General features: G+C 39.1%; 1 protein-coding gene across 2 annotated transcripts in view; it reads left to right on the top strand.

Moving 5' to 3' along the window:
* The window catches only part of SYNDIG1 (synapse differentiation inducing 1), a 253541-nt gene that overhangs the window by 67252 nt on the left and 167086 nt on the right, over positions 1-19203 (top strand). For both annotated transcript variants that reach the window (XM_066234944.1, XM_066234945.1), the window contains exon 2: positions 10844-11409. In XM_066234944.1, the coding sequence (XP_066091041.1) occupies positions 10930-11409 (480 nt within the window). In that variant the 5' untranslated portion in view covers positions 10844-10929. The remainder of the gene's footprint in view (positions 1-10843; positions 11410-19203) is intronic.

The raw sequence follows: 19203 nt of genomic DNA, 5'->3' as shown, positions 1-19203 counted from the left end.
TATTTTATGTTATATTGTAGTCATATTAAGTACATTTACATTGTTGTGCAACCATCACCACCATCCATCTCCAGAACTTTTCATCTTTTCCATCTGAAGCTCTGTACCCATTAAACATTAACTCTCCATTCTCCCTCTCTAGCCCCAGAAACCACCATTTTACTTTCTATCTCTGTGAATCTGACTAATATAGGTACCTCATGTAAGTGAAATCACACACTTATGTGATATGTTTCTGGTTTATTTCATTGAGCATAATATCTTTAAGTTTTGTCCATATTGTACTATGTGTCAAAATCGTCTTCCTTTTCAAGGCTGAATAATATTCTGTTGCATGGCTACATCCCATTTGGTCTATGTGGTACATGCTGATAGGCACTTAGGTTGCTTCTACCTGGTGGCCACTGTGAACAATGCTGCTATGAACATGGATGTACAAATATCTTTGAGGCCCTGCTTTAGATTATTTTGGGTATATGCCCAGAAGTAGAATTGCTGAATTATACTGTAATTTTATGTTTAATTTTTGAGGAAATACTAAGCTGTTTTCCACTAGGGCTGTGCTATTTTACCCTCCAAGTAGCCATTTATAAGGGTTCCAATTTTTCCACAATCAAGTGATTTTAAAAATTACTTATTGTGTCTATTTTGCCTAAGATAACAAAGGCATAGTAGGATAGTAAATAGTACACAAAAATGGTAAAAAAAAATTCCAGACTTCTTACTCAATCTTTATCATATATTGTTCCATATCCCCTACATGCGTCCCAGAGGAAACACCTGTTCAATTTCCCTTTTGTAAGTTAGCATCATACCTCCACTGCACTATTCATCCACTTATTTCTTGATCCGTTCACTTTAGATTCTGTCCAATGGGCTCCCTGCTTTGAAAAGGGTAAAATTTAACTTAAGGTTAGATAGAATGTAGTTCAGTAACATTATTGCAGATCTCCTCTCCCTTCCTCTCAACTTTTCAGAGTTGTATAATTTTGAGTTCTTGCATTGAGTGCTATTTTATCTTTAAGTGAATATCATTAAAGTCTCCTGTCTTTCCACCAGGCAGGATAAGGCTGCAGGTAGCATGCTTGCCCTCTCTTCTCTCCTCATTCCCATTTGTCTTCCCATTCAAGTTGACTGTGCCCTCACTTCTACTTGAAAATTATGAATCTCACCACCTCACACCTGTTCGATTAGCTGTTATTAGCAAGTCAGGTAATAGCAAATGTTGGAGAGGCTGTGGAGAAAAAGGAACCCTCATACACTGTTGGTGGGAATGTAAAGTAGTACAACCATTATGGAAGAAAGTATGGTGGTTCCTCAAAAAACTGAAAATAGAACTACCTTATGACCCAGCAATCCCTCTACTGGGTATATATCCCCAAAACTCAGAAACATTGATACGTAAAGACACATGCAGCCCCATGTTTATTGCAGCATTGTTCACAGTGGCCAGGACATGGAAACAACCAAAAAGCCCATCAATAGATGACTGGATAAAGAAGATGTGGCACATATACACTATGGAATACTACTCAGCCATAAGAAATGATGACATCGGAACATTTACAGCAAAATGGTGGGATCTTGATAACATGATACGAAGCGAAATAAGTAAATCAGAAAAAAACAGGAACTGTATTATTCCATACGTAGGTGGGACATAATAGTGAAATTAAGAGACGTTGATAAGAGTGTGGTGGTTACGGGGGGTAGGGGGGAATGGGAGAGGGATAGGGGGTGGGAGGGGCACAAAGGAAACAAGATAGAAGGTGACAGAGGACAATCTGACTTTGGGTGGTGGGTATGCAACATAATTGAACGACAAGATAACCTGGACTTGTTATCTTTGAATATATGTATCCTGATTTATTGATGTCACCCCATTAAAAAAATAAAATTATAAAATAAAAAAAAAAGAAATAAAAAAAAAAATCTTAAAAAAAAAAAAAAAAAAAAAAAAAAAAAAAGAAAATTAGTGAATCTCTACTGCTCACAAAAATTAGGGGATATTTCAAAAAAGAATATGAAGCGATAACAAAAAAGCATTTGGGTTTTTTTTTCTTAAACAAAAGCATCAGAAAAGCAAACGACAAATCAAAGAAAGTTGTTCGATTATGCAAAGGAGATGCAAAACCAATTTTTAATTCATTGGTGAAAATGCACTGTATACAAAGACTGAAAGTACTGGAGTATCTGCACCTTCCCTGATCACCTAATTTTTGTGAGCAGTGTGTTTTAGTGGTTGTAAGTCAAACACCACTTCTTTTTAAAGTTGATTGTTATTATTTTTATTATTGATTGATTGATTGTTCTTTAAAGAAAGAGAGGAAGGGAGAGAAACACTGATTTGTTGTTCCACTTAGTTATGCATTCACTGATTGATTCTTGTATGTGCCCTGTCTGGGACCAAACCTGCAACCTTGGCACGTCAGATCCTGCTTCTTACAGATGAAAGATGTGGAGCAAGTTACTTAGCTTCTCAGTGCCTCAGTTCCCACATGAATGAAATGAGGATAACAGAGGTTATGTCATTAAACAGAATAATCTTTATAAAGATTTTATTACAGTGTTTGGCATTTAGGAAATGCCCAGTGCTTCTTGGCCAAAATTATGATGGTGATGATTATGAATGGCAGCTATAATGATGATTTGGTCAGAACTGGTACCTTTAAAAAATTTTTTTTAATTATATAGATTCCAAATGTTAAATTATTTAACAGTTATCATAGTGATTCTATAAACATTACTGACTATAAACTCATGTTCTAGTGATAAAATAATATTTTCTCTGTACTAGTTTTCAGTATCATGAACTCCTCCTGTACAAGGAGTAAATATTCTCAGTGTTTAGGTCAAACAGATTTTTTTTACATTCCATAACTGCTCAACATATTGGGGAACTTTGTTTCACTTTGTATTTGGACCCATGGAATTCTTCTATGTTTTATCTTGGTGTGTGTGTGTGTGTGTGTGTGTGTGCGTGTGCGTGTGTGTGTTTGTGTGTGTGTTTCTGGAGTTTCTAAATGACTTTTTTTTTTTAGCATTGAGGAAAGAAACCTGCACCTGCATGTTAGCATCACTGTTAATCTTCCAACTTTGTGTTTGTTCTGCTTTTCCTGTTTATGAAGATGGTCTTTGTGAAGCCCACAGATGTTTGTTATGAATTGTACAGATTATTGCTAGACAGCTGCCATACGGGATTTCTTTTTGCTCATTTCTGGAGTTATTCACTGTCTCTTTTATCACAAATTACCGCTTTTTTGGTTTCTACTATTATCTTTTTTCTGGAGTAAATTTGTAAGTTACTTATTTAGAGACGCTATCTGTGAAATAAACTTTCTGAGTACTGAAAATATTTATTACTATTGTTTCCTCTTTTGTTTTTACTCATATTGCAGTGATTGCTTTGTTAGGTGCATATACTTAAAAGCTTTTTCCCCAACTTTGAAGGTGTAACCCACTATTTTTAAGTCTGGTGTCAGTCTGTTCGCCCTTGTCCCCTTAGCTGCCATCCATCGTCTCCTCTCATGAAACCCAGGCTGCAGCTTCCTCATTCAGCTTCCAGTGACTTTTCTGCTTCCAAATATTTACTGACCAACTCATTCCCTATGGCTGTTAATAAAAATTCTTTATTTTGTTAATTATTTGTTACTATTTTATCTTCTGTTAAAATATTTTTTATGATTTTACTACCATTTTAATAATGTTTGTAAGAGAAGAAAAAAAATAATGTGTGCCCACTCCTCCATCTTGAATCAAAAGCATGGTTCTATTACAAGCACTTTTCTCTGTCTTTCTAATCGGTTTCATCAAAGGATTGTTTTTCAAAGAACAAACTTTTGGCTTTGTTGATTGTCTATGTTGTATCTTTGCTTTTTATTTCACTAACCTCTGCTTTTTATGACCACCTGTCTCACATATTCTTTTCCTTTATTATTATTTTAGCTGATGTACTAATTTGGATGTTGACTCATTATATCTACTCTTTATTGCCCTAATATAGGCATTAAAGCTATATCTTTTTCTCTAAGTATTGCTTCACCTGTAGTCATAGATTTGACATGTAATTTTTTTTCATTTTAGTTTGTATCTTTTTTATTTTTTTAAATATTTTATTTTAATGGGGTGACATTGATCAATCAGGGTACATAAGTTCAGAGAAAACAGTAATTTGTTTTGATATGTAGTTTTTCTATATGATTCAGTTCTAAATAATTTTACATTTTGCTGTGATTCTTCTTTAGTACAATGATTAAGAAAGCATTTCTTTTTTCTTAATTTCCAAATTAGTGTTATTTTCATTAAATGTTTTTTATTAAATGTAAAAATACTTTTATTTAACTGTGTTGTGGTTAGACAAAGTGATCTAAAGATAAATAATTATTTGAAATCTGTTGATACTTTATGGCCTAGTACTTGATTAATTCTTAAAAGGAACAGAGAGTGGGACTGAGGGAGAAAAGGAAGAAAAGATAAGAAAACGAAAGGAAAGAAAACATTTGTCAAAAGAATCTCTGTTTTTCTAATTGTTGATTCAGAATTTTGTATATGTTCATTTGATTAAAATAGTTTTTTTTTAATATTCCACATCTTTCTTGTTTTTGGTCTGTTTATTTCTTAACATAATTGAGAAAGTATTTTAAAGACTCTTGTACTGATGGTGAAGATATCACATTTTCCTTGTAATTTTATCAGTTTTGCTTTTTATGATATGACACATTGATTATGTAGTACATGGAAGTTGAGACTTGAACCTGGTGAGTTGAATCTCTTACTATGTAGTAACTATGTTAGTGTGTAATATGTACTGTGTAGTAATATTTTCCAGTCCTTAATCTTCTGTTTTGTTTTAGAGTCATTAAAATGGGCCTAGTTTGATATTATTTGCTTATGATTTTTCTTGTAGGTATGTTTTCCATCCCTTTGCTTTCAGTGCATCTATATATTTATGCTTCAGGTGTGTCTCTTGTAAACAACATATGTCTAGATATTGTTTTAAATTCATATTGTTTAAATTTATTTTAAGTGGCCATTTTAATTTATGTACTACTATGATTACTAATATATTTTTACATGTTATTATCTCAATTTTTATTTATATATCTCTTCTATATTTTTGTCTTAATTGTTTTGTCTTTCTTGACCTGAAATGTATATAACTATTTCTATTTACCTGGTAGTTATCATTGAAATTTACCCATGCATATTTTACCTAAATTTAAAACTGAATATTTTAACATCCTTCTTGAACATGGAAAGGATCTTAGAACCTCCCACCTTTTGTTTTACATACTATCGCTTTCCAGTGTTTACATTATTTTAAGTAAACTTCACAATTTAAGGGATGCAGTAGCCTGTACATAGTCAATATTTACTTGGATTTACAAACAGGTTTCCAGTTTATCTCTTCATCAGCCCCTGCATCTTCACCCTTCGGCTACCATTCTTTTTCTTCTTCCTGTACTGCATCTTTTAGAACTTCTTTCGATTTAAGTCTCAGCTTTTTAAATCTATCTGTAAATGTCTTGTTTCACTTTGTTCTTAAAAGATAATTTTATTATGTATAGCTCAAAGTTAACCAGTACTATTTTTCAATATATTGAAGATATGTCTTCTGGCTTCCCTTCCATTATTGACTGGTGTTAGTTGTCATTCTGATGTTGTTGCCATGTACGTATCGTCCTTTTCCTCCAATTGCTATTAAGACCTCATTTCAATATCATGTGACATGTCAATGTGATGTTTCCTGATGTTTATCAGTGAATTTATGTTTCTCATCAGTTCTGAAAAATTTACAAGTGACATCTCTTCAAACATACTTTTATTCTCCCCAATATTTTTCCTTCTCTCTAGCAGGGACTCTAACTAGAAGTAGGTTGATCATTCTTATTCTATACTCTATATTTGTAGCTAGCTATGTATCTCTCCATTAATGATGCATTCTAAATAATTTTCTGAAATTCACTTTCTTTCTATCAATAGTTTACATTGTTTTATTCAGCTGGTTTTAATTTGATGTTTAAATTTTTAGTCTTCTGTTGTATTTTTATTTCAACTGAAGTTTTGTTCATTTTTAAAAATTCAAACTATTTTTGGGTTTATTTATTTCTGATAGTCTTGGCTACTTGATCATCTTTAAGCATTTTTATTTATTTTATAATATTTTTATAATATTCCCATAAATACCTTATTCATAATTATTCTGTATTCTTATTATTATAATATTTGAAGTCCCCAATTGTCCAATGTTATATTTTTGCTATTGATTCTCACTCACTGTAACATATAGTCTTTTGTGCATGGTAATCTTTCATTGTCAGCTCATTGCTTGATCTTATTATGTGGTTAAATTTGGGGGGCTGTTTACCACATAGGTTTGATTCTATTTCTGCTTGTAAATAGGGATCATCTTTAGAACCTATAGAACAGTGGTTTTCAAAGTGTGGGCCTTAGATCAGCAACATCAATATCACCTGTAAACATTCGAGAAATGAACAGTTTGGCCCAACTTCACAATGAATAAGAAATTCAGCTGGTGAAGAACTAGAAAAATCCAAGATAGCAATGGTATAGAAAGAAGCTAAACTCATATTCTCTGGGGAAAACATAGCAACACACATACACACACACACACACCAGTTAAATTTTTTCATTTTTTTCAATTCCTTTTAATTCATTTTGAAATACCAGATTTCAGTTTCATGTTGGCATGTCCTTGTGGCACATTCTTGTCTAACTACTGTTACAGTGGTTTATGTATTGCTTTCTTTTTTATTGATTCAACTTTTAATATTAGGAACTCTTATTATTTCCAGGAAGCACCTAACATAGTGCCTTGCAATTATAAGCTATTGATAAGTATATATTTTATTGAACTGAAACCTAGCCTATGGTGATCAATATGAGAATTTTTACCACTATGAGGTGAAAGTGATATCGAATCCCATAAAAGCCCATGACTTGTGGCAAAGTCGTCCAAGTCATAGAGCTGAAAGGGACCTTAAAGCTCTTGCTCAACTGCTTTATTAATAATTCCATTTTCATAAACAACTTACCCAAGATCATATGGACACTTAGTAGCAAAACTAAGGCTAGATGCCTGGTTTCCTGACTCCTAGCATAGTGCTCTTTATAGCATGACAGTATCAAAGTACAGAAAAATATGTTTCTATACAATATAAAATTTGTGCAGATGTTACATACCTACTTTCTGTCATTTGTTTTTCATTCACAATTTCTATGGGTTTTCCTACCTGTCTGCTATTCACCCAAACTTGTGGACAGGGGAGTTCTTTGAGCAATGCTACAAACAGCAAGAACAAGAGAAGGATTAGTGAGGGTCACACTCAGGGACAAGGAGGTCTCTTTTACCCTCTCTTCTCTCACGGCTGCCAGCATTGGTAAGGTTAAGGTGAAATATGATTGACGGGTGATGCACTTCAGCCAGCTTTCTCTGCCATGCTCACACAAACAGATGCCACAGCCACACCCTAGCACAGCCTAGAGTTTTGCCAAAAGAGGCAGCATCCTAGACAAAGCAGGCGCATTCAAGCAGAAATAAAAGATCAAGTGAGAGGTTTTCCTCTTCGTAGCCACTTATTCTGAGTATCATGGACTGAGGGTAAAAGTATAAAATATACAAAGTATTTTCTGTTTTCTATCTATCTATATCTATCTATCTATCTATCTATCTATCTATCTATCTATCTATCATCCATCCATCTATCATCGACTGATCTATGTTGTAAAGTGCCTCAGAAGATCAAGGCAGTCACTGGATAAGGCTCCAGAAAGCAATAGTGAGGAGACTGGTGTATTACCCCAGCCAGAGCCATGTTGGAGACATTCTTTCTCCATTTTATGTCTGAACTACTGAACTCAGGCTTGAGGAAAGGCTATTAGGTAGCAGTGCTTAGAAGTAAATACAAGGAATGAACTAGGAGGTGGCATGAAGGTAAAGTCCATGTATGACAAGTCAGTGTGTGTTAAAAGAGATACTGAAGGCTGACCTGAGGTGGCGCAGTGGATGAAGCATCGACCTGGAACACTGAGGTTGCCGGTTCGAAACCCTGAGCTTGCCTGGTCAAGGCACATATGGGAGTTGATGCATCCTGCTCCTTCCCCTTTCTCTCCGTTTCTCTCTCTCTAAAAATGAATAAATAAAATCTTAAAAAAAAGATACTGTAGCTCAATGCAGTGACAAAAAGTCCACTAATTTCAGCCCCTTCCATTCAGATGGAATCATAATTTATGATATTCAGAGTTGGAAAACTTCACTTCAGGAAGAAAAAAGGTTCTTTAGGAATGTAAATTGTTTGATATATTTATTTAAATAATTTTAAAATATAGTAAATAATCCATTGTGATTTAGAGCCAACTTGTAAAACAGGCCAAAACTTGCTCTCTATATATACAATAGAATGGTGCCCTCCAACCTTTGAGTGGAGAATAACCTCTTGTGACCATGTTAAAATGCAGATTCTGGTTCAATAGTTCCAGGTGGAACTCAAGAGTTTGCATTTCTAACAAGATCCCAGGTGGTGCTAATGCTGCCAGTTCTCTGCTGGCACTTCGGGCGACAAACCATAGAGAGCACCTAAGAGACCTAAGCTGTGCCTGCCTCAGATACTCCCTTCACATTCGGGGCTAGTGCAGCTCAAGGGAGTCACCAGGAAGGGATCTGTGGTAGCACAACACTGGGTATTGTTTGTTTCTACAAACATTCACTGAGTGCCTGCTACACACCAGGCACCGGAAAGGGAATAGGCAATACTGATTCTTTGGAAGGTTTTTTGTTTGTTTTTTGCTTTTTAGAAAGAGAGAGGAAGGGAGAGAGAGAGAGAGAGAGAGAGAGAGAGAGAGAGAGAGAGAGAGAGAGAAACACCAACTCATTGTTCCACTTATTCATGCTGTCATTGGTTGATTTTTGTATGTGTCCTGACTGGGGATGGAACCCACAACCTCACGATGTCGGGACAACGCTCCAACCAACTTAGCTACCTGGCCTGGGCCTGGTTTCCTTTTTTTTCTTTCTTTCTTTTTTTTTTTTTTTTTTTTTGTTTTGTTTTAAGGAGTTCCTGCACAGGAACTGCAGCTGGGGGAAGATGCTGACACTAGGAGATGTTGTCATGTTGGCAGAGAAGGATGCCGTAGCTGCTGTGAACACATCAGAAAAGGAAGGGGTTACTCTGGCTGGCCAATAGCATGCAACTCCATTGAGGAGGCAGAAACTGAACCAAGATACTTACAGTGGATCTGGGTGGAAGGAGCTAAGTTTGAGAACAAACTGGGCTTCAATGGTATGGATCTTCTTGGCATTTATCTTCTAAATCGGTGTGGGACATTATTCTAAACCCTTTATTTTCTGAGGGTTTTGCTTGGATGAGTGAATGGATTATTCTAGTCTTGATAGTACATCCTGAGGATCACAAACCAAATGAGGGGCCCGATATTGAGAACAACCCAGAGGCTTCTCTGTGGAAGGAGGGTTAGAGAAGTGGAGTGTTGAGACCAGAGATACCTCCATGAGCATATTGTGCTCGCTTGGGAGCTGATCGAGCACAGAGGTGGGGCTCAAACACATGCCATGCCTGTGTGCTGTAGCTGCTCACAAAACCTTGCTCAACTATTTTAATGAATGATTTTAAGTGCTCAGACTGTGACTGTGCCCTCAGTGCTAAGTACTTCTTTGTGCCACACAAGCTGAGGTGGCAGTATGTTTCTGACCTCTCTTAAATTTGACACTGTAATGTTAATAATAGTGACCATTTGCTCAGTGCATGTATTGTAGTTCAACTAGTCACTTGTCGACATCATTGAAGTGGTATTTTCCAGTTAGTCACCAATGCATTCTCTCTCTTTCTCTCTCTCTTCCTTTAGTCAGTCAGAAATTGTAGATTTCTGTAGCTACCACCAAATAAAACAGTTATGATGTGAGAAAATGCTTAAATCTCATAGAAAGTCAGAGCAGCCGAAGTCCCTAAGACAGAATATTTTCCTAAATGAGTTAACTTGCAAAGATGAAAAGCCTGAGGAAATTCATTCTTTATCTCCAGAAATCTTAAGCTTGTGTAACATTTTTCATTTTTAACATTTGAAACCCTAAGAAGAAACACATCCTAAGGAGAAACACTTCGGAGGACTTCTTAATTGCATCCCTACCATGTAGATATTTCTCTAAGTTGAGCACCATTAAGACAAGGAAATCTCTCGTCTGATCCCTGGGACTATGCTGGAAGGCCAGGAAGCATATGTGTCGAGCTCATTTTAATACCTGTATCAGCCTGTGCTAGAATGTGCATGTATTTCCTCAGTTGGGGAATTTCGTCCATATACAGTCCCAATGGTATGGGTCTTCTTGGCATTTATCTTCTAAATCGGTGTGGGACATTATTCTAAACCCTTTATTTTCTGAGGGTTTTGCTTGGATGAGTGAGTAGCCGTGGACCTAGAAGAGTCCATCTCGACTGCAGACTTACAGCCTCATTTTCCCTGCAGACTGACCTGATGCTGATGTGACTGGGTTTGCCTGTGAGTTTCAGAATGTCTGCCAGCCATCATAGGTGCCCCCAGAGCTGCAGTGGCTCCAGTTCCTGCAGAGTCCCCTTCATTTGAAAACAGAGACTTGATAGAGATGAAAATAATGAGTTTCTGCTTTACTCTGGCTGGCTGGGCTGATGGAGCCTTTTTTAAATTGGCGGATTAGCTGGAGCTGGAATATCATCTCACTCTCGTAACTACGGTGTATAGTGACTGACTAGCACACCTGAAACAACCAAAGTCTGGGTGATTAGCTCTTTTGGGTGTGATTTTCTTGTCTCATCTCTGTTTCCTTCTCCTCCAGGAGACATGGGTTTCATGAGGCAAGTGTGACGCTGAAGTGCAGCCTGATAGCCGCAGCCTGACGCCCAGCTGGGCAGGGAGAGCACCATGGATGGCATCATTGAACAGAAGAGTGTGCTGGTGCACAGTAAAGCCAGCGATGCTGGCAAGAGGAATGGCTTAATTAACACCAGAAACTTCATGGCCGAGAACAGAGATGGCCTGGTGTCTATTTACCCAGCGCCCCAGTACCAGAACTGCCGCGTAGTGGGCAGTGCAGCATCGGCCAGCCTGGACGGCAGCAGGAATGAGCCAGTCCAGCACCTGCTGGACCCCAACACCCTTCAGCAGTCAGTGGAGTCCCACTTCCACCCCAACATCATCCTCTACTCGGAGGGCGTGCTGCGCTCCTGGGGGGATGGCGTGGCTGCCGACTGCTGCGAGACCACCTTCATTGAAGACCGGTCGCCCACTAAAGAGGCCCTGGAGTATCCTGACGGGAAGTTCATTGACCTCTCAGCTGATGACATCAAAATCCACACCCTCTCCTATGACGTGGAGGAGGAAGAGGAATTCCAGGACCTGGAGGTCAGAGGATGCGTTTGTCACAGGCCTTCGGGAATGGGGTGTGGGGGTTTGGTGGGAACCCACAGGTGCTTGGCAGAATTAGGGACTAGTGTGAGAAAATGCAGGTAAACTGAAGCATTCTTGATGTGCCTATACCTTTCAATATTTGTGGAAGTTGGAAGGAGTGGAAAGAAACAAAGCAACCAAGCCCCAGTGAACGCTTCAGCAGGAATTCTGATTAGAAATAACCTAACGTAACAGGTATTGGGATGGGGCTACAGGTGGATTTAAAGGTTTCCAGTACTAGCAGGTCACTTGGGGACCTCTGCTAAGACTCTATCCACAGGAAAGAGGGGTTATTGGCAAAAGAGAGCAAGGTGAGAAGGGGGCATGTAGCCCTAGGGCAACATAAAGCTAGAAATGCATTTGAGGTGACAATTTGGGAAGTAGTTTTGCTGCCATACATGTGTGGTTTCCTTAATTTGGCAGACTTTCTACTAAGGGATCACTGGTGGAGTTAAAACCTGCTGGAAGTAGTAGAATTGATAGCCTAAAAAAGGACAGATGAATTGAATTAGCACAAGAGTCACTTCTTTAGTAGACTGGAGAGCAAGCAGGTAAGGGTGTTTGGATCACATTCTTAAAAACATGCACAGTGACACAGTGTCACATGTACAACAGCCTCTGGTTGTACATCACATCTCTTCCCCTTTGATGCAGCCCCCCAGGTGGAGGGAAAGAATGAGTGTCACAGGTCTGAACAAAAGGCAAACGTTTGTCAACTAGGAGGCAGGTGCCCAAGCTTGAGGAAGTAATTTCACTGCCTTGAAGGTGGAGGATATTCTTCCAGGACATGAGTGACAGGGAGGGAAGAGCCATATTTTCTGGAGGAGGCTGGCGAAGCAAGAAGGAAGAGGTTTGGAGTTGAATCAGACAAGCACCCATGAAGACCCAGACTGGGTAGGAGGCCAGCAAAATCAGGAGGAATAGACGGGCCATGGAGATTTGAAGCGTCAGGATTGGAAGTACAATGAGAACCAGAAGCAGCTGGAGAGAGATATTTTAGTCAGAGGAGAAAATCAGAAATAGGAAAATAAAAAGTGATGTAGAATCCCTGTGAATGGAGCTGAAAACCAACCAACAGGGAGTGGAGAGGAGTTGTTGGAGTGGTGGAGGCTATCCAGGGAGACCTTAGCGCCGTCTCAGGACACCTGTGAGGGCAAGAGAATGGTGGGAGCTCTGACAATGCTAGAGTTTTGAGAAAGTTGGGAGAGTGCTTTAGCTTTATTCAAAAGCCTCTGATAAGTGTCCACTGCTTTCTAAGGTCTAAGATTTTGCTGAAAGCTAGAGTATAAATGCTGCTTACCTGCATAAAGTGTAAGAAGACACACAAAAATGTAGTTTCAGCATAACACATGAGTTATGATGACAGAATGCCAAGTCTGCTCAGAGAGCATCTAAAGGGTAGGGGGGCTGCAGCTCCTGCACTACATCTTAAGGAGGAGAACCGGACTGTGGGGCAAGAAGGGTTCTGGGGCGGGGGGGGGGGGGACTCCAGTCCATGGGGCCGCTGTGAGCAGATGAAGCACACAGGCATCCAACCTAGATCCGTAGGGAATACTGACTGGTTAGACTTGAAAAGTTCTATGGATCATGGTGAGTTTTTGGAAGTGGGGTCCCATCACCAAGAGCCTTGTCACCCCTCTCAAGCAGACTGGATTTTCGATGGGTACCTGTAAGAAAGAAAGGATGGATGGATAAGAGTCAAGAAGGAGCTCTAGGAGAGGTGGAGCACAAAACTAGAGGGCCCAGGCCCACCCACAGCTTCAGCCCCACTTCTCTGTCCTACCATGCAGGCCATGCAGCCAGAAACCCTGATGGCTCCCTGGGAGTGGAGAACCACTGGGGGCTTTCAGGCAGGAGGACCATGGTCAGGTCTGTATTTTGGGAAGCTATTCTGATTATAGGGTAGAACAAGGCTGTAGGGGGAGATGGAGGTGAGAGAGGAGGGGGCATGGGGCTAGGACCAAACTAGATGCACAGAGCCTATTGGAGGCCTATTGAAGGGATGGTGAAAGAGAGAATCAGGACAGCATTAACAATGAGTAAATATGGCCTGACCAGGTGGTGGCACAGTGGATAGAGTTCCCAGGTTCGAAACCCTGAGGTCGCCAGCTTGAGCACTGGCTCATCTGGTTTGAGCAAGGCTCACCAGCTTGAGCCCAAGGTCGCTGGCTCCAGCAAGGGGTTACTCGGTCTGCTGAAGGCCCGCGGTCAAGGCACATATGAGAAAGCAATCAATGAACAACTAAGGTGCCGCAACAAAGAATTGATGCTTCTCATCTCTCTCCCTTTCTGTCTGTCCCTATCTGTCCCTCTCTCTGTTTCTTTCTGTCTCTGTCACAATACCACCACCACCCCCCAAAAAACGTGAATAAATACTTAAAAAGTGAAATAAGCTACTGTTTGGAGATTATGAGAATGAAGGAGTTAGGTCTCTTATGCAGAGATGTTTTCTGTCCCCCCCCCCCCCAGTGGCCAAGTTGATCCACAGGGGGTTTTCAGTTTTATTGTGAGTTTTTGGAAGATCAACTTACCATATCCACCAGCAACGAAAGGTTGAGAATAGTTATTAGATTGAAAATGTAAAAGAAATTCCTAAATGTCTCCAGCATGCCTTTGTTACTTGTTATGCCCATACGATTTATATCCATATCCTTGAGTCAGTGCACTGTGATGCCAAGGTCATAGAGAGGAACAGGTAGGTGATCCTGACAAGATGCGTCAGGCATATCCTGTTAGTCCTCAGGTGACTTTCATCCTGTGGCTGCATAGTGAACTAAACTCAAAAGAATTTTATTTCTCTTTCTTTAAGACTTGCAAATAAACACAACCAATATTTAAATGCGATTTTTTTTCATAGTATGTCTTAATCCATATTTTTGGTAATCAGTTAGTTACCAAATTTATTTTGTTTCAGTAACTTTCACAAAATGATCTCAGCCAATAAATATGGTTTTTGGACCTCTACAAAGATTCACAACCAACTTAAAGACAATCTTTTTAATCACCACTAGAAGGAGAGTGGCTGGGGTGACAGAATTTTTTACATGGTTGTTCCGAGTCTTTGACAGGTAGTTCAGGCTGCTGGGCAGCTGAGCTCCCCTAAGCCATCTATCTTTAATGATACAGCAACTGGGATCTTTATCATAATAATTGTACCTACTGTGTATTAATATTTTTATAGTGAGCTCTGATTATAGTAGTAATAGGGAGCATATTGGCATTTATACCGTAGCGAGAAAGGAAATTAATAAAACAAGTAGTTTCCAAGTGGAGCTGCTTCTTAGGCATTTAATGAGACTTTCTGGTTGACATCCAGATAGCAAACCCAGACAAAGAAATTGTTCCTCACCCCAGGTTCTGAGAGGAAGAAATCAAGGCACAGTTGTGGTGTTCATACACCCCTGGAGGAATTCCCGTAAAGTGGTTTATTTGATCCTTTAGGAATTCTGTAAAAACAAAGGCATTTTCTCAGCAACACTTTTATGATATAATTAGACACTCTTTATTTATTTCTGCAAATGGAAAAAATAAAACAAAACAAAAGTAAATGGTTGGTTAGAAGTGTCATCATATATGTGGTTTATTCCTTTTTCCATTCCATAAAATCTTAGAGTCAAATATAGTTAGAATTCACTGCATAACAACTTGCCCAAACTCAATGGTTTAAAACAATAGCTACTTATTTACTTAATGATTCTCAGGATCAAAATTTTAGTGGGTCTCAGCTGAATAGTTGTTGCCCTGCTGGTCTTATCCAGATTCGCTTATTCGTCTGTGTTAGCTGCTGCTCATCTAGGCAGCCATGCTTGAGAATGTTGTCTGACCATTGCCTGGGGTGACAGAGGTGGCTGGACCACTTGTATTCCGTCATCTAACAGGCCACTTCATCACAAAGAAGCCATGATAGATTTTCAAGAGCAGCCAGAGGGGGTGAGCCCCAGTGTGCAAGTGCTTTTTAAGTCTTTGCTTGTGTTACACATTATTGTCTTATTGGCCAAAGCAACTCACATAGCCAAGTTCAAAGTCAATGTGAGAGGGACTATTTAGGGTGACAGTATAGAAAAATTCCAACAAGTTGGGGGCGAGTTTTATAGCATTCTACCACAGGGCAAGATTTGGACAATTTGGCATAATTTTTTTAAGATCATCTAATTGAACATGGTTATGTTGTGACTGAAGCAAGAAAGCACAGCAGATATTGACCTGCAGCTCCTCTAAGAGGCAGTGCTGCTTCAGACAAATGGGAACAGACGTGATCTTAACTGCTTTGGGAATTCTGTATCTTCACTTGGCCTATAGCAGTCGATACTGTTTCCTGGAAGCGGCAGTTTTCAGAAAGCCATTGCCATGGATAAGAGCAGGGGCCGTGTGCCTGGATTTCCTGTTTACTGGGCACTCTGCCTTTTATCTGTCCTCTTAACACTTCCTGGAGAGGTTCATTTCTGGCATTTATAATGGAGACTTGCCTGATCAGAGAGTTTTGCTCACCTGACACACATTTTTGGTAGAGCATATGGAGTTTTCAGTTTGCCTTCTAGCAATGGTGGAATTCAAACAATTTAACCACTTCTCTGCCCTAATGACCATTTTAAGTATAAAAAAACCCGATATACTGAAATGTAGTTTATTATTTCATGCATTTAATACTTAAATAAGAACAATAAAAGAGGTACATAAGACTAAATTGTTATAGAAAAGAGTTTCAAAATATTAATGAAAACATATTAAATAATACCTGATAGGAAACATAAAACTGCTACTTAAGGTATTTCCAATGACAGCTTGTCACCCCCTGGTTGTTTGGCACTTTTTCTCTTTACATTATGTTTTTTCACTGAAGTAACAAATGCGAGGGAATTAAAATGTAGTATTTCATCAAAGGTATAATGAGTTTTATGAAAGATAAATAAATATTACAAGCATAGTCCTGTCAATTTTTTTCACCTATAGATGGAATGAACATTACTGTGGGCACTTAGAATACGCTGTTGCACAGATGAACATTAAAAAAGAGTAAGGAATGTAAATTTGTGATTTCCACATTGGGCAGCTGCCCAGGTGCCCACCTTAGAGAGAACCCTGATTACAAGTGCCATTTTAACAACCTGTTTGCGGAACTCAACAAAAAATTAGATATTATTTCTGCCGAACCAGTGTGAACTGGCTGAATCCCACCACTGCCTTCTAGGTTGTAGTGTTAATGTGACTGAGTTCTGTAGCTAATTTCAAGAATCTTTATGGAAAGGCCTCTGAAATTATGATTTGGCCTGCTCTACCCTACGACAGGGAGCTGCTGGTGGCGGTAAAGGGGCCGTTGTGGTTTATGTCGTACAGCGTAAGATCGCAGGGCGGCAGAGGGAGGCGCAGGCATACAGAGAGGGCTGTTGTTATGCTCTCTCCCTGCACCTCCCCTGGCCAGGCAGGCCTCCCTCCAAGGGATCCTGCAGGGCTCCGGCTGCGTGATAAATTGGTCCTGGGACCCCACAGAGCCAGGTTCTCCTCCCTGGATTTTTATTCTGTCATCTCGCTTCCAGCTGGCAGCTAAAACTGCAGCTTACAGGAACACCAACAGCAGGAAACCATTTCTCCTTTTCACACAGAGAAACTCAGAGAAATTGCAGGAACAAGGAATAAAGCAGTTCTATGAAATACAAAATTCTGTTTTAAAGTTATGAAGTGAAGTGGATCAAGTTTAGAGGTGGAGAGGTCTAACAACCCCCCTGCTGTTAGAGATGCGTATCAAATAGTGAAAGGCCAATTGTTACTCATTTATTTGTGACAGTGCCCTTTAGGGTCCTAAAGCTCGTGGAAGTCACCGCTTAGAAACAGTGCCCAAGAGGATTGAGCCTTTATTTATTTTTTTCACCGAAGGAAGAAGAGGGAAGGAAACACACATATTTATGGAGCATCCACTCTGTGCCAGGTTCTTCATGCTTCCTGCACAGTCTGCCATCCTGTCTTCACATCAACACTGCAACTGGTACCATTACTGTCCCACTTTGCACATGAGCAGACTGGAGCTCGGGGGTTGCCCGTGGTCACACAGTTGGCTTTGCTGGCAGCTCCTCGATCTGAGACATGCTGATTTCAGACTCTTCTAACGCTGGTGCTGTTCTTTGTACATTAGAGAAAAGAATGTGCAGAGTAAGCTGCTACTTCAGAACCCACAAATAAAGCCCAGATAGAACTGGGGCAGTCACAGGACACTTGTTCACTTCTTTGAATCATTTACTAGGGCTACCCAAGAGCTGTGAGTCTGCCCTCCCATTTAAAAACTTGAAATCTGTTGGAAAGGATTTCCAAAATGCAATGTAGCACTTACATATGCTACATTCATAAATATGAATAAAGTGGGGAGGACTTGATAGACATTTGAAGAAAAACCAAAGGTACGAAGGAAACAGAACACTTCCCCAAAAATAAAGCAACTGACCCAGAGGAAAAAGATATAATTCAGACAACTTTTTGCAAATTGTTTTCAGTATTCCTTCAGATACTGAAGGGGGATGTTTGGGAGGGGTTGTTTTGTCCTGTCTCTTTGCTGCATTGCACTGGCCAGAACCTCTAATACAATGCTGAAAGAAAGAATTGAAAGGAACATGCCTGCCTTACTCCTGATCTCAGGGAAAAGCATTCAGACTTTCATAATGAAGGACAATATTGCTGATGCTCTTAATCAGTTTTAGGAAGTTCTCATTTCTCAGAACTTGATTGAACATTTTTTAAAAAATAAAGAGTTAGTGGCTCTGACCTGTTGCCTCAGTGGATAGAGCTTTGGCCCAGCGGGTCAAAGAGCCTGGTCAGGGCACACATGAGAAGCCCCATCTGCTTCTTTTCCCCTCCTTCTCCTCCTTCTCTATCTCTTCCCCTCCCGTAGCACATGGCTCTATCGGTTTGAGCATTGAAACTGGACACTGAGGACAGCTCAGTTGATTCGAGCATCAGCTCCAGACAGGAGTTGCCATATGGGTTCTGGTTGGGGCATACACGGGAATCTATCTCCCCAACTCTCACTGAAAAAAAAAAATTGGTGTTTACTTTTGTCAAATTCTTTTACTATGTCTATTTCAATGATCATGTATGGGTTTTTGTCTTTTATTCTATTTATATGATTTATTAATATTAACTGGCTTAGTAATATTAATTTATATTATTTATATGACTATTAGATAATAATTAATATTTATAAGTCTATTAATAATGATTTTAGATATTAAGGCATCCTTGAATTTGGGTCTAAATCCTTCATGGTCATGGTGTATATTTCTCTTTACATATTACTGGATTTAATTTGCTAATAATTTATCAAGAATTTTTATGTCTATATCCCATGAGGGTTCTTGGTCAATAGCTTTTTTTTCTTGTGATATCTTTTTCTGACTTTAGTATCAGGGTAATGCTGGCCATATAGAATAGGTTAGAAAGTGTCCTCCCTTCTATTTTCTCAACAATTCTATGTAGCATTGATACTCACATATATGCACAAATATTTGTTAAAGTCACCAGTGAAGCCATCTAGGCCTGGACTCTTCTATCTTGGAAGATTTTTTAATTACTGATGTGATCCAATTTTTTTATTGTTTTTAAGTTACTTGCTTTAAAGAAAATCCTCTAATCTCCCTTTCTTCTTGACTTAATTTAGGTCATTTTAGGAATTTGTTCATTTTATCAAAGTTATCTAATTTGTTGACATGAAGTTATTCATAATATTCCATTAAGTCTTTTTATGTTCTATTTCATTAGTATAAC

The sequence above is a fragment of the Saccopteryx bilineata genome, chromosome 6 (assembly GCF_036850765.1).
Source record: "Saccopteryx bilineata isolate mSacBil1 chromosome 6, mSacBil1_pri_phased_curated, whole genome shotgun sequence".
Lineage (NCBI taxonomy): Eukaryota > Metazoa > Chordata > Mammalia > Chiroptera > Emballonuridae > Saccopteryx > Saccopteryx bilineata.
The sequence above is the reverse complement of the archived record's forward strand: the minus strand, read 5'-3'. Positions and strand labels throughout refer to the sequence as shown.